The 16720-nt window shown below is 33.2% G+C and overlaps 1 protein-coding gene across 6 annotated transcripts in view; it reads left to right on the forward strand.

Annotated features, from left to right (window-relative positions):
• The window catches only part of SLC4A7 (solute carrier family 4 member 7), a 124462-nt gene extending 108793 nt beyond the window's left edge, over positions 1–15669 (forward strand). For 5 of the 6 annotated variants that reach the window (XM_024752861.1, XM_024752856.1, XM_024752857.1 and 2 more), the window contains 5 exons: positions 723–896; positions 4186–4317; positions 6459–6556; positions 9516–9623; positions 11518–15669. In XM_024752861.1, the coding sequence (XP_024608629.1) occupies positions 723–896; positions 4186–4317; positions 6459–6556; positions 9516–9623; positions 11518–11599 (594 nt within the window). In that variant the 3' untranslated portion in view covers positions 11600–15669. The remainder of the gene's footprint in view (positions 1–722; positions 897–4185; positions 4318–6458; positions 6557–9515; positions 9624–11517) is intronic. The other variant, XM_024752859.1, reaches the window with a different exon arrangement.
• Positions 15670–16720: the final 1051 nt, after the last annotated feature.

Below are 16720 nucleotides of genomic sequence, written 5' to 3' on the forward strand. Positions count from 1 at the left end.
TGTAGCTGCTCAGGCAGGGTTGGCACCACTCACCCAGTCCCGGCCGTGAGCAGCGTGTGGTCCCCAGCTGCCGGCTGCCGGGTATCTCAGATGCACCAGCATTTTTTTTTTCAACACAGTCCAGTATCTACTCTCCAGTGGTCAAGAGATGATCTCATTAACTCAGCTGATTGTTTTACAACAATTTTGTGAGTTATGTAGGGCTGATCTTATTCCCGGTTTATAAATGAGGAAATTAAAGCTCAAAAGGACCAAGGAATTGGCTCATAGTTTCCTTTTCAGTGGGTGAAAAATTAGTAATTGTTACCTCAGGTTATTTTCATAAAATTGGTAATGTTAGACTTAGAAAGTACCTTGGGAGATTGTTACTCTTTTATTTTACATATTAGAAAACAAGGTCAGAGAGATTAAATGACTTGTATACTTGATTATAGCAGATAAATTTATCAAAATATTTTAATTCCCCAATTTAAAACATTTTGACTTGAGTTTTCTGATTAATGAATTACATTTGTTTAAGTGGTTGCCTTGATTTTTTTTTTTTTCTCCTTGGATCAAGATGTTGTAAACTGAAACATTCTCCTGTGTTATCACGGCATATCAGGGAAGTCAGAGTTTAAATCACAAAACCCTAAAGCAGAATACAATTTCTTTTCCTAAGTAACAGAAATGATATTTTTGTTGAAAACTTTTTCTTGTTTTGCTTTCCATTCGATATCCAGTTTTTTGACCGTATAAAATTATTTGGAATGCCCGCTAAGCACCAGCCCGACCTGATTTACCTCCGCTACGTGCCCCTCTGGAAGGTCCACGTCTTCACAGTCGTCCAGCTCACCTGTCTGATCCTCTTGTGGGTGATAAAAGCTTCGGCTGCTGCAGTAGTTTTTCCCATGATGGTAAGTTTTTTTTTTTTTTCTTTTCAGACTTTATCACTAATTAATAACATTTTTGTGTGTTTTGATAGTACTTATCTTACTTATATTTATAATTGACTTTGAGAAAAGGATTTTAATCACCTTAGGTGTTTTGAAATGTGAATTAGCCCTTTCTAGCTATGAAACCAATAGTTTTCAAAATTGAATTTGCTTGTCATTTTCTAATTTTGGTTTGTTTTTGATTTTTAGTCCTTGGGTATAGAACACTGTTCCGTATTTTTAAACAATTTCAGAGTTTAGGACATTTATGAAGCAAATATGATAGCCTAACTTAAAAAGCAGAGCAACCAGAGCAACATGGTTCTTTAATAGGCTATTTCAGTACACCTTTTTCAGAAATTAATAGATCTAGAAGTCAAAAAGTAATAAAGATTATAGATGATATTAATAATTCATTACATTATCATATACTTTAATAATTATTCATAATTTAATCATTAAATTATCACATTTCAAAATTGCATTTTGCAAATAGGGAATATGCATCCTTTTGTAAATATTATGCAAAAGTTGGTTTATGTACATGGCCAAAAAGAAAATCTTTAAAAATTAAAAAGTTTTTAAAATTATACAGTTAATATTCCCTGATCACAAATAAATTAAATTATAAATGAATAGTGAAAAGTCACTAAAAAATATTCAAAAATATATACCATGTTCTTTGTTTTGCATACTTAGTATTATAAAAATGTCACTTCCAAGTATGAAGCCTACTAGTTTTATTGCATGTGTGTTTGTGTGGGGGGCGGGGGTTGGTATCAGTGTGAACTGGGTAATTTTAAAGTTTATAGAGAAAAATAGATACCAGAGCCACAACAACATGGATGGTAGAAATATTCTGTATCTTACTGGGGTTGCTTGACAAGAGTACATGTATTTTTCAAAAGCATTAAACTCTACACCTGATATTTTTTTATTTACTATATGTAAATTGTATATTAATGAAAAGATAAAGATATAATAAATACCAGAGAATAACAGAACAAAGATAATTATAATTCAGAATTCCTGGCTGGGTGCGGGGGTGAGGGGCTTGACTGTTCCTGTGCTAATACCATGGTGTTTTGTTTTTTTTTTTAAAGGGAATTCCTTTATTTTTATTTATTTGTTTGTTTATTTATTTATGGCTGTGTTGGGTCTTCATTTCTGTGCGAGGGCTTTCTCTAGTTGCGGCAAGTGGGAGCCACTCTTCATCGCAGTGCTCGGGCCTCTCACTATCGCAGCCTCTCTTGTTGCAGAGCACAGGCTCCAGACGCGCAGGCTCAGTAGTTGTGGCTCACGGGCCTAGCTGCTCCGCGGCATGTGGGACCTTCCCAGACCAGGGCTCAAACCCGTGTCCCCTGCATTGGCAGACAGATTCTCAACCACTGCGCCACCAGGGAAGCCCACCATAGTGTTTTGATAACTGAATATTTACAAATTGCTGTCAAGTCAGCATAGCTAATACAGTATGAAATTGGCATAGGAATTGACAAATAGATCAGAAAAACAGACTAATGAGTCCAGAAATTTGTAAGGATATATGAGAATTTACCACCTGAATAACATAAGCGGATTATTTCATTAAAGGCGGTAATTCATTTAAATGGGAAAATTTAGTATATAGTATTAGAAGATTTGACTGAATACTGGGAGCTAAATGAAGTTGCTATCTTATCATATTCAGAAAGAAATAATAAATCAATTCAGGATTTAAATGTTAAAATGAATTGTAGTAGAAAATCTTGAAGATTATTTGTATAATCCAGTGATTGAAGGTAATTTTTCAAAGAAGGTAGAGAAATCCAATAGTAAAAGAAAGATGATATATTTGACTACATGATAATTGTTTTGTATGTCCTTATTAAAATCAGATAGTGAACTGGGAGAAAATATTTGTAACATGTAAGACAGATAAAGTGTTTCTGTCCAAACTACACAGAACTTTTAGGAATTCATGAACAGAAGTCAATTGAAACCCTCCTCAGTGTTTGTGGGAATGTAAATTGGTTCAGCCACTATGGAGAATAGTATGGAGGTTCCTCCGAAAACTAAAAATAGAGCTGCTACCGTATGATCCAGCAGTCCCACCCCTGGGCATGTATCCAGAGAAAACCGAAAAATACATGCACCCCAGTATTTATTGCAGCATTATATAATAGCCAAGACATGGAAGCAACCTAAATGTCCATCAACAAATGAATGGGTAAAGATGGTGTGGTATTTATATATACAATGGAATGTCACTCAGCCATAAAAAAGAATGAAATAATGCCATTTGTAGCAACATGGTTGGACCTAGAGATTATCATACTAAGTGAAGTAAGTCAGATAGAGAAAGTCAAATATCATATGATATCACTTATATATGGAATCTAAAAAAAAACGATACAAAGAAACTTCTTTACAAAACAGAAACAGACTCACAGACATAGACAACAAACATACAGTTACCAAAGGGGAAAGGTGGTGGGAAGGGACATATTAGGAGTTTGGGATTAACATATACACACTACTATTGTACATATAAAAGGTAATCCACAAGGACCTATTGTATAGCACAGGGAACTCTACTCAGTATTCTGTAATAACCTCTATGGGAGAAGAATCTGAAAAAGAATATAGATACATGTATATGTATAACTGCATCACTTTGCTGTACACCTGAAACTAACACAACATTGTGAATCAACTATACTCCAATATAAAATAAGAATTTTTTAAAATAAAGTAAAAAAAAAAACAAAAACAGAAGAGGAAATCCAAATGTCCAGTGAACATTTGAAAACATCTTCAACCTTAGCAGCAGTTAAAGGAAAGCAAATTAAAGAATAATGTGTCTTTTTCACTAATATAATTTGAAAATTAAAACCTAATGCTGGAAAAAGGGTTCTCTAATGCATTGCTGAAGAGATTTTTTAAAATTATATTTACTTAAATAATGTACATAATGTAAAGTAATCATAAAAATTAATAATCATGTTTGTGAAGACACTCATCATGCTTAATCTGCTTTATAGTTTTATGCAGTTCAAGGGATTTATATAGGAAAAGGCTAAAAATGTCATTTCCTTTATGTCTTTGAGCAGAAAGTTGAAAAAGATAAATAGGTGACTCAGTTTCTTTGAAATAAGATGGTGTATGAAGTCATTTTAAAATAAAATATGTGAAGTACTTTTCAATTTACGATTTAATAAATACTTTTTCTCCAAGTGATATAATTTGCATATTTTTAGATGTTACTTAATATTCTCTCCATCACTTTTTAAAGGTTCTTGCGTTAGTCTTTGTACGCAAACTCATGGATCTGTGTTTCACAAAGAGAGAGCTTAGTTGGCTTGATGATCTCATGCCAGAAAGTAAGAAAAAGAAAGAAGACGACAAAAAGAAAAAAGAGAAAGAGGTAAAAAAAGAATTTTAAATATACACTATTCACTTATTGTTTAATATTTTGTACCAAGTAGCAAGCACTATTATAGTCACTTTGATGGAATCAACTCCTTTCGTCCTCCTAAGAACCTTATTATTAAAGTGTAGGTACTTTTATTATCCCCACTTTACAAATGAGGAAACAGAGAGAGAGAGAGAGAGGTTAGTAGGTAGTTTGTCCTAAACACAGGCTCTTACCCATTTTACCAACTTGCCTTTATCCCTTGCCTTTATGTACATTTATGTTAAATGTACATAAGTACATTTTAGCATACATTTTAATTTTAACAGCATTTTAATAATCTGGCATATATTGGGTTGGCCAAAAAGTTTGTTTGGGTTTTTCCATAACATCTTATGGAAATGAACTTTTTGGCCAACCCAGTGTAAGGACAAAAAGGACTTTAAGTAAATATCTTTTTACAGAAAGTATAGTAAAACTTTAGTTTTTATATTCAATATTATGTACCCTTAGTTGATTTGTATACTGAGATTTACATAAATACTCTTTTCTGAATTTGATTTTTTTTAAATAACCAGCTCAATACTATAACCTAGTAAGAAGGACAAATAAAACACTTGAGTATGTAGCATAGGTGATTTTGTTGATTTTAGTGCCTCACTTAATTTTCCCATTCAGAATATTGTTTGAAAATCAAAGATAAGAAGATATACATTTTTTAAAGTTGTGGTCCTATTTAAATAGATCTCAGAATTGCTGGGGGTTTTTTTCTAATTTTTGAGGGAAATCAGCATAATTTATAACTTATATTGCATAGTATTTATGGAAAAGCATTTATTAAAGTTTTGCAGACAAATGCGTTTAGGGCTTGCTGGCATTTTTTCATGGTTTCGATTGATTTTTCAGTGCTGATTTATGGCAAAATTACTGGTTGTGTATTTACTTTTCAACAAAAATTTTGACTTTTTAATTAGGACACTAATTAAAACATTTGAATTGAGTCTCCAGAATTTTTATGAGCTTTGTTTCCTTCAAAGCTATATATGTATGTAAATGTTTATGAACTTGATGCTTTTTCAAATAGGGTATAATCTATTTATAAAATACTTAGGTAAAATTGCTTGCTTATTCCTGTATCAGGGAGAATAAGGTTATTTGCATATCACAAAACAAAAGTAAAGCTGGCTTAAACACAAGAGCTTATTTTCTCCTATAAAAGGAATCTTGAAAGTAAGTGATCTGGTGTGATGGCTCCACAAAGTTATCAGGAACTCTGCTGCTTTTCTCCCAGCTCGGCATAGACTTTTCATCCTCAGAATCCCCTGATAGGTCAGAAGGGCTGCTGAGTTTGAGCTATCATGTCAGCATCAGAGACAGCAGGAGGTAGACCGTGGATATCTCCACCCTGCCCTCCAGAAATGGCATCCAGGAATTTCCAGTGGCACCACACTGAGTTGCAAGGAGTGCTGGGAAATTTAGTTTAGGTTTTATTTTTTTATCTTTTAGTATTTTTGTTAAAACTGGGTGCATCGCCACCCGCAAGTAGTGGGATTTCTATCAGTAAGACAGAGGAGAGAATGTTCTTTCTGTCTTTACTGACCACCGCTCCCCATTATAATTGTGTCATGATTTTGGGTGTTTCATAGCTAAGGTGTTCTCAACCTGGGGTGACTTTCTGATGGTCAAAAAGGGGCTGCTACTGGCATCTAGTGGCCTGCTGAACATCCTGCATACACAGGACTGCCTCCCAGACAATTGTTTGGCTCTAAATGTCAGTAATGCTGAGATTGAGAAACCCTGCCTTATCCAAGTGAGCTTTTGCTTATATTACAATGAGAGTTATGAGGTTTCACAAAATTTTGTCACTCATTGTATGCCTATGTCATAGGTGATAATAAATTTTATGTAGCTAAATTGATATTTAAACAGTATCAGTGACTAACTTACAGAGGTGAAAGTTACAACCTCTTAAAATTAATCTTTACAAGTGGTTTTCAGCTTGTGCTACAAGTATGTGTTCATGGTAAAATTTTCAGTCATGTCAGATTAAATAATGTAGTTTGGTTTTCTGATTCTTTAAGATATTAATATATTAATTGGTCCTCCTGGAAATATTCTGGGAAAAGTAATCTCTTCATGTATGTGCTTTAAAGGAAGCTGAGAGAATGCTTCAAGCTGGTGAAGATGCTGTGCATCTTCCATTTGAAGGGGGAAGCCTCTTGCAGATTCCAGTTAAGGCGCTAAAATACAGGTGAGATGCAGCTTCATCCTTTAAAATGTGCTTCATTTACATGTCAGATGCATGAATAAGCCATGCAATGTTTCTTTAAAGTCGTGTTACCTGTTTTTTAAAAGATGACAAACACTGCATCTGACATGTGGACTAAAGGAGGGCTTCCTGTAGGTGGAAAAGAAAGTCACTGGCTCATCCCCCTTCTCACTTGTAGGAAGGAGTGAAGGAGACCTTGGCATCCATGCCAAGCAGAGATTGTCTTGTCGTTCATCACTCCTTCTGTTTCAGTGAAGTTTAAAATCAGTCTTAGAATATTCCCATTCTCTCAGTAGTACAGCTTTTTATTTCTGCCTTTCATTATGACTGGGGTTGGTGTATGTTGGAAAATAAACATTTGTAATCCATTTTTTGATAACCTGTGACAATGTGACTATGTTTAGAGGCCCTAGAACTCTCCTGCGGTTTCCAAAGGTGTGATTTGAGCATTGGCAGTGAGGGCTCATACTAGGGAAAAATTAAGTTTCATATATAGTTTATCATGTATGATTTTGGCGATTTATATTTGAATCTAAGAACTAAATACAGAGGTTGGGAAATGTAAGCTTTTTTGTAGATTAAAAACCTCTATTATTTATGTACACCTGATTCTTCTACACATTTATTCTATTTATGACTGGCCATTTAAAGAAGAAAAATCAGTTTTAGAATATATATAGGTTCCTTCCTTGACCAGTTAATGGAAAATGTTTGTTGATATTTAATTATCTTGCTTCAACCTTTTTTCATTTTTAACTTATGTTTATAGTTTTTATAAGGGCACATTTGGACTTGTACATGTTGATTAGTTTTGATAAATGAATTCACAAGTAATTTTTCTCTTTTGTCATTGGTATTAACTTGTATCATTGGTATTATTCTTTGTCACCTTTCATGATTTTCCCTCAAATTTGTATATAACCTAAAATTAAATGCCAGGTATAGACATTTTGATATATCCAAATAGAGTGCTCTGCTTCTCTAGATTCTGTAAATGTTTGTTAAATGAATTAATATATTGACTTTGTTGCTAAAAAGAGTATAGGAACTGCCATGATAGTTACTGGTGACTCACCAGTTTGCTGAGATTGTTTGCCACTTAATTTCTGCAGGTCCTGCATTATCTCTTTCTCACTGTGATTACACATGGATCTTGACAAATTTAAATGGAGTCCATGCTTACACTGTCAAATATTTAACAAAAAGAATGAGTATATGTATATTTACTTTTGTCTTTTAAATGATGACGTGAACCATGATTAATGTCATTTGGATTAAAACTTGAACATCCAGAATGCCAGGAACTGGCTGACCTGTTTATTTGCCAGAATTTTAAATCTTAAGTAGCTTTGGATTACTTGCCATGAAAATAGAGTGAGATAACATATGAAAGCATCTGGAAACCATAAAGTCCTATAAAATATGAAAATAATTTATTTAATGTAGACAAAATTTTTCCCATCTAGTTTTATTTTGGGGAAAAACAAAATGTATACTTTCTTCAAAAAAGGTCTCAATTTCTACTAACGGAAAAGTTCTTAGAGAAGATCATTTAGAAGCTAGAAAGTGCTTCAAGAACTTCTCTCTTCAGTTATTTGAAGTTGGCAACTGAGCAAAAAAACGTTTTCTTGGGGTAGACAGGGTTTCAAGTTGGATGGCTCTGCCATGGTGAATTTGGGTGTCCAAATTTGTGCACTTTTAAAAACTTCACTTGGTGAAGCAGCCATTCCTAGAGAGTCTCCAGTGGCCGCTTCACTCTTTACTGCAGTCTTACATCATAAACGACGTGCAGATTTAAAGTGGGAACAGATGACTGCTCTTTAGTCATTTATAACCTGGCTACCAGCACATTGTTAATTTAACATCTCATTTGACATTTGTATTTGTCGCTTGTTTGCATGAAATGTTTTCCTTTTGGTGAAGAAAAAGGACTAGCAAATATATTCCTGTTAACTTCCTAGTACTTTCACGTCCAAACTGACAACCTTGAACCCAAAATTATTATGGATATCTTCATTATTGGATTTGGGGTCTTGAGGTAATTTTTGCAATATTTCACAGAGACATGGAATGGTTACATTTGTTTCTTATAATGAAAGGACAGTATTTGGATTTTGATAAATTTTATATAGTAACACCTTCATACTAAAAATATTACTGATATGGTAATACCAGCTAAAAGCAGTACTTATAAACCTTTTTTGTGTGTTATCTGTTGAAGTATTTTAATTTCTAATTTTAAAGTGTCCCATTTCCCAGAATTCTTTTTAATGATTTTTAAAAGCTATGAAAAAGGGCTCCCCTGGTGGCGCAGTGGTTGAGAGTCCGCCTGCCGATGCAGGGGACACAGGTTCGTGCCCCGGTCCGGGAAAATCCCACATACCGCGGAGTGGCTGGGCCCGTGAGCCATGGCCACTGAGCCTGCGCGTCCGGAGCCTGTGCTCCGCAACTGGAGAGGCCACAACAGTGAGAGGCCCACGTACCACAAAAAAAAGAAAAAAAATTTTTTAAATCCTAATTGTAATTTTTCTTTACATACTTTGGATAATTGTTTGCTGCAATTGAAATGTGCGCAGATTATAAAAGTTTTCTAACTGACTTAAGGCTGTATCACTTTTTATATTTATAAGCACATTAATATATTCCTTTATGTTATTTCAATAGTATACTTATAGCCAAGATAATCACCTTTGGGCATCATTGCCAATTTAATTAGTCTCATTGCTAGTTTTGATTATAAAGAAAGATGCAATTCCCCTTTAGACCTTTATAATAGAACTCCAAAATACTGCTATCTTGCTAGATCTTGGTTTAAGTGCATGACAAAGAATTTTCTCAATTTTAAGTTGATGAAAGCAAATATGATATAGATAATAGGAATGACAATATTAATGCTTTTGCAAGTACTGAATACTAACCAGAAAGTGTATTTGTTCTTCAGTGTTGATCCCTCAGTTGTTAACATATCAGATGAAATGGCCAAAACTGCACAGTGGAAGGCACTGTCCATGAATACTGAGAATGCCAAAGTAACCAGATCTAACACGAGGTAGCTGTAATGATTTATGCATTTTCTAACTATAGCCAACTTTCAGTTTACTTATGGATAGCTATTCAGGAAAACCATTGTCTTAACTTAACAAAACCAACCTTTTTTTCTTCCTCTTATTCTTCCTTCTTCCTTTCATCTATCCATCATTTCATGTATACTGGAAGCAGATATAGGTGCTGATTGTTTTGTTATTTTTTAAATTTATAGTTGCCTATTTCAAAAAAGAATTGTTTTGTAATAAAAATGAATATATACATAAGGAATAAATATATAAAAGATCAGAAGCCATATAAAGAAAGATAATTACTAGGGATTGAATACTAAAATAGAATACTACCTCAATCATGCTTTCTGATGGTCCAAAAAAAAAAGGCTTTCTTTTGTTTTGCTTTGTTTCAGCCTACTATTTCTTCTGGCGAGGTAAACATTTTCCTAGAAGATATTTGTAAGAAATTTAATCCATGGGAGTAAAGGCCATTCAGTTTTATAATGGACCATGTATTACACAACTGTTTCATAACCCCTTGCTTATATTTCTTGTTATGTAATAACCCTTTTTTCTTTCTTTCCCACTCACTTCAAGACCTAAACCTCAGGAATTCTGGCTTGATAATCATTAGTATGTTGATCCCTTAGGTCTCTGGAGAAATTAAGTATTATCCTGTAGAGTACTCAGTCATTCATAGTCAACAATTTTTTTTTTTGGTGTACACTTTGTGCCAGATGCTGTGTTGGGTGTCAGTATATTCCGCTTGGGTGTCAAAAATTAAAACTTTTCCAGGCAAGCAATCGTTATTGTCTTTCTGGCAACTGTCTTTTGATAATGATTGATTAGGTTTTTCTCCCAAGATATCTTTCCCTACCTGCTTTTAGAACCTTGCTCCTACTTAATCTCAGTTATCAACTCTTTTGGCTTTTCTCTCATCATTTCTTTGAGTTTTAATTCTCTAATGTAGACTGTTTACTTCACTTCTATCTTTGATCTCAAAAGTTTTTAAGTTAAACTTTTTGTCATTTTGGATTATTTCATGCAGCCAGAATTTCACTAGATACTCTTTTTACTCTTAGTAACTTTTCGCACCTTGTCAGCACCCCTGGCCCAGAATGTTAGTATAGTTAGGATAAATAGAAGGACCTTACAGTAGTATTATTTTGTCTTTTATACTTCTGCCTTTCATTCAGGTTGCCCCTCAGTTCAAAATCACATGGGAAGAAAGGGAATGTTTTGTTACATTGTTGAACAGAAAAATGTTTGGGTTATCTTCCTTCAGTTTTGTCTGGAGAAGGCAGCAAACCATAGTGTGTTTCTATCTTTTGCAAAATTTTCAAAGCCCAGATATTCATGTTACAATTAAATCAAATCAGTTAATCAGTTAAATCCATATACATGGAATCATTGTATTTGATATTAACTTGAAAATGTAGAATTGTATTTTGATCTTGTATTTATGAACCAAATTTGGGAAGATAAGATTTGTTACATTTTGCAGGAAATTATTCGATGCTTATTTATATTGACAAAGATTAATTTTTAATGAATTTGTCAGTAAAATAAAAGTCAGATGCTACAACTGTTCATATATAAAGTAAAACTGTTGTCAAGCACAGTCATCTTACACTGACCAATTTTAAGGAGCTCCTCTTCAGTTGTAAGAAAAATGTGAAATTTAGTGGCAAAAATATCTTTAAAAAACTAAGACTTTTAATATTTGCCTTTCCAGTTAAGTTTACTGATATGAAAAGAAAGCAGTAAGATAGAAATAGCAAGTTGTATGTTTATAGTATTAATAGTTGTCTCAAAAGGCTCTTATGGATATTTACTGTTGGCCGTGTTTGAATGTAATATTTAGCCATTTCAAAATTATTTATTCTCATTCTTTGTTTTAAATAGCCCTGAAAAACCTGTAAGTGTGAAAATAAGTTTTGAAGATGAACCAACAAAGAAATACATGGATGCTGAAACTTCATTATAGAATTGAACCAAGAGGAATTATTTATAGATATATATACATATATATGTATGTATATATAATATTTCATGTCACTATATATAACAATATTGTATGTCATGCCATTTATGCATGACTATGGGGTTTTTTGAAGTAGTGTCTGAAGTTTGTTAGGAGCACCATGGAGACTGTGTATATAATGAAATGGTCTCTTAGAAGTGAGGTACATGATTCTTACTAGTCAAATATTTATTTTTCTGTTGGAAAATTTTTTTCTGTTCTGCAATAGAAAAATGTGGGGAAATGCATTCAGTCTACTTTTCTTTAAATCTGTTTGTTCATCAGTGGCAGTCCATACCAACCTTAAGTGATACGTATTTAAATTTTTTCATTGAGTTGCTAGAAATGTTCCCATATTACTTCCTTTCTGCTAATGCTTTGTGGGAAGAACAGGGCATCTCTGCCAGTGCTGGGGCACAGATGGGGCCATATCCTGGCTGCTGTGTGTGTGTTGCATTACATGCATGTCCATCACGTTTCACAGGTGATGGGAACTTTTTCGCTATAAAGGTAGAACAGTGGAAACTTTCTAGATAAGAACTATAATTTTGACCTTTATGTTTTTGAAATTTATTTTAAATTTTAAAACCTCCGCATCTAGGCCTCCATTCTAATAAACAAGTATAATTGCAGGTGATTTTATAATTTAACTCCCATACCACTCATTAGTTTATGAATTTTAAAAGTTATAAAATACCAATTTACGATAGTTAAATTTTGTTGCCTTTGTAGAAATTTTTTTCTGAATCCTAGTACTCTATTAGAGCCCCAAATGCCCACTCTATTCTCTGCCTTTGCTGTCCTTTACTTAAAATGTGGTTTAGTTTGTATCAGGTTCAAGTTCTTGATTATTTTTCTATTATAAGTAGTATGATTAAATAATCAGGAGTCAGAATTCTCTTAAGTGGGTTTAAGATCAGTATTACTTTATTACGAATTACCTTTCATTTTCCGTTTACGTTGTTCTTTCTGTTGTATAGGTAATATTTAATAGATTTCATTTTTAAATATTTTATTTATTTTAATTGATATGATGCTTAAATATTATATAAACATTTGAAAAGGTAAAAAAATATAGAGTAAATTGTTAATATAAATAGTTGGTGCTCACTTGCATTTATGGTTTATTATCTGAGAGCAGTTGATAGATTTTACATCTTTGATATAAAGCACTGCCATATTTGTATTTTAAAAGAAATTTAGACCTATTATGTATAGCTCAGATTGATGACATTCTTCCTAGTTTGTGTTTGTATGTTTTATTTAGATTTTGCTTTTCTAAGCTGTCTTTTTAACTTCTAGCAAATCTTTTTAGTCATCTTTTATATACTTTTACCTCCATATGAAATAAATAAATGTTGTTCTTGTTAAGCCTGTAGGACTGGATGAATGGGGTTGTGAAACTGATTTGGCAAGAGGATGATTTCTAAACACCAAATGAGTATTGAGAAGCCACTGAAATATCGAAAATAATAACATGAATGTTAGGATGAAAATTTTAATGGAATTCTGATGCTTCCTTTAATCATTTTTAATTAAAGTACAAAAGTATGAAGAATTGATCTTATAGAAGATTATGAGCAATGCCCAAAGCTGATATTTTAGCAATTCTAGCAATCCATTCTAAACTACTTAACTAATAAAATTTCCACATCTAAGACCATGTGATCCGATTCTAGTTAAAATAATGGATTCAACTTCTGCCTCATATGGGAGGTTGGAAATGTAGCTGATTTTCTTTCGAAAATGTAGCTGGCGCCATTTGGTACTGCCTAAAGAAGAGAGATGCTGTCAGCACTTGATGAGAGAGTATTACCCACGGTGCTTGTTACTGTTTATGAGCTTCCACTGAAGTGATTCCTTTTCATTCATAGCAGCAGAATCATTTCCAAAGACCCCCAGTATTTGCTGCTATGATTTTGTATCTCCCCTGATGAACCTGAACAAGAGGATTTCCTTACACCATTCCCTAGTGTCTGGATGTCACAGGGTTAACAAATGTGCTTTTTTACAGGAAGTAATTTTAAAATTTGAACTGAAATCTACCTGGGATCATAGTGTTTATGTGATTTTATTTATGAATACTGGTTGTCCAGTGCCAGAAAAACCATGACGTGCAAAATGCTTTGCACTCAGTGTTTTTACTATGTTTCTAATTGTTAATAGTTTCTGCTTTCTTTTGACTACTTGACTTACAAAATGATCTGATTGACTACTTCATTGAAAAGCAAAGGTAACTCATGTTTAATAGCTTGTTTATGTGGTTATGATATTTTTCCACTATTTTTGAAAAATAATCATGGATAGCATTCTTTGAAAGACAGTGAAAAATGTAATTTACTACATATATTGCTTTTTAAATATTGCCTTAAACAGGTATAGATGAGCAGTAGTAATTGCTATGTACTGATTTACCTCAAGGTGAAAAAGAATTAAACCTGTGCATATTCCATTTATAAAATAAATTCATATAAACAGCCCTGCACTTTTTCAGATGCCTTGGTTTCCAGGATGGAGCTCAGTGCTACTGAGTACCCTGGCCGCAGGGCCACCTCAGGATATTCTTTCCTCCACCTATTTTATTTATTTATAGACATCTGTTTACAAGGACTGTAATACATCCTCATGTTGACCATCTGAAATTCACTTTCACTTGAATGCTATTTCACTCTAAAATTGCCGCTTTTGAGAAGACAATGAACTAAAAACTTCCTTATGATAAAAGGATGATGCTATATATTCTCTAATGATATTAGATATATGAAGTGAGGCACACGATCATTCTAATGGGTGTTGTATATGTGAGTATGCTTGTGTGAATGATGTTGTCAATCATAAATCTCTCAAGTTGTTTAAAAAAGCTGTGGCATATCATTGTTCATATTTGCCAAGCATATAAAATGTGTAGGACAGAATTTTTTATGTGCTAACGCATGTATTTATAAAGCAGATTTCTTTACCACTCAAAATTACTTTCTTTTTCTCCATCTAAAAAAAAAATTTCTTCCATATACCTAAAGTTTATGTATATATATAATAGCTTTATAACTTTTACCTTTTGCAAAAGCAGGTTCAAAATTCTGTAAAAAGGAAAATGGTTTCCGAAACAGAGGTATGACACCAGAGCTTGCTGTTTTTAAAGGATTGTATCATGTATATAAGTTCTGTAAATGTGCTCAACAGTGTAACATGTGAATCCTGTTTTAAAGTGCTCAGATTTTGGATGTGTAAGCCATTAATATAACATTGTAATTCAAAAATGTTTAAATTAAATAATTTAATGTTTTAAATTTATTTATGTAGATCACATCATTGTTATCATATGCAGTAGAACTATGTGAACTGTCTTTTGGTTTAGTCCAACAGTTATTTTTTTAGAAAGTAAACTTAAAGAGTTTAAGGACATCCAAAATTTAAAATAGTGTTCATACTTCAAAATTTGGCAATTTTAATGTAAAGTTGGTTCTTTTCTAACTTTTCAAAAAGTAATTTGAGTGTCGATAATAGGAAAACATAGTTGGAAATGGAATTGTCTAAAGAACATTTTTAAAAATTTAATTAGCATATATTGACTTCTACATTTGTCTTAGAGTACTTGTTAACAGTTGTTTTTTTAATCAGAATTTTGTGCGTTGATGATTCTTGTGTTGTGGCTTTTCTTTTGTTACTTTCATATTAAGAGCTTTTTTTTTTTTGTAGGGAGGTTCTCTTCCAATGTTTACTACATTTAAATAAATAGAAATTGAATTTTATTGTTCATTTATACAGTATTTGATAGCTTGGTATAATAACAGTACAGTTCTAATTTTTATGACTTTTATAATTATACAATGATAATATTTTCTTTTATAATAAAATCCAAAGTAAACATTTAAAATGTAGAAGTGATATTTTTCATCTATATGAAGTACAAGTATCTACCAAGTCTATAATGTGAATAATCCTGCCTTTCAAATCTGTTTCATAATATTAGAAGAAAACTATTTTTGGAGATGTTATTGAAGTTGAAAGATCAATAAAAGTCTACTGAATCAGTTGTTGAATATTGTCTTTATTTTGATATTAGAAGAGCTGCATGTCTTTCTCATGAGAACCTGATAGGGGATGGAGAAAAATAAGTGATTTTTATTTCCTGCCTCCTAATTTTCCTAAGCAGAAGACAGAAAAGAGGAAACAGTGAGAAAAGAAGACGAAACAAAATAGTGTGTGTTTCACAATGATTTTTTGATAGTTAAGAAATACTGAAATTAAAGCCCTTTAAGACAGGCTGATCCATTATTTTCCCTATTTTAAAACACATCTGTTTAGAATTTTGCAATGGGATATGTAATAAACACACATCACATTACACAATATGTAATGAGCATGTTAATACTGAACTTTCATAGACTCAAGGCTTTTTTGTTTTTAATGGCTAATTTCATTATGAAATTTTTTTAGTAATAGCTAATGACAGGCCTTGGTTTGTTTTCCATTAGGCACGTATGTAACAATTTCCTCCTGTGTTTTCTGCACTGTAAAGTTTCTGATATCCCACAATGAATTTGTCAATTTACTATTCCCATCAACAGAACTTTGAGATTTTTGTGGGGGTTGGGGGCGGGGAGAAGAAGGGAAATAGGGAGTTTCTCACTAGTTTTTGTTTGATCTTGCTCCTTAAGGTATATCTGATCTCTCCAGTATCAGTTCAGTGACCTTTATCTCACTACCTCTATGCTTTTAATGAAAACATTCCTGTTGTTTGGAAAACCTTCCTTTCTCTTTCTCTGCTATTCTTGCAAAGCTCAATTTAAGTTCTGCATTTTCTACAAATTGTGCTCTGCCTTGTGCTGTGTTCTGTAAGATCATTCTCCTGCCTCCACACAAGAGTGTGTCTGGGGCTTCCCTGGTGGCACAGTGGTTGAGAGTCCGCCTGCCGATGCAGGGGACACGGGTTTGTGCCCCTCTCCGGGAAGATCACACATGCCGCGAAGCGGCTGGGCCCGTGAGCCATGGCCGCTGAGCCTGCGCGTCTGGAGCCTATGCTCCACAACGGGAGAGGCCACAACCGTGAGAGGCCTGCGTACCGCAAAAAAAAAAAATGTC

The sequence above is a fragment of the Neophocaena asiaeorientalis genome, unplaced genomic scaffold, assembly GCF_003031525.2.
Source record: "Neophocaena asiaeorientalis asiaeorientalis breed wild unplaced genomic scaffold, Neophocaena_asiaeorientalis_V1.1 scaffold117, whole genome shotgun sequence".
NCBI classification, from domain to species: Eukaryota; Metazoa; Chordata; class Mammalia; order Artiodactyla; family Phocoenidae; genus Neophocaena; species Neophocaena asiaeorientalis.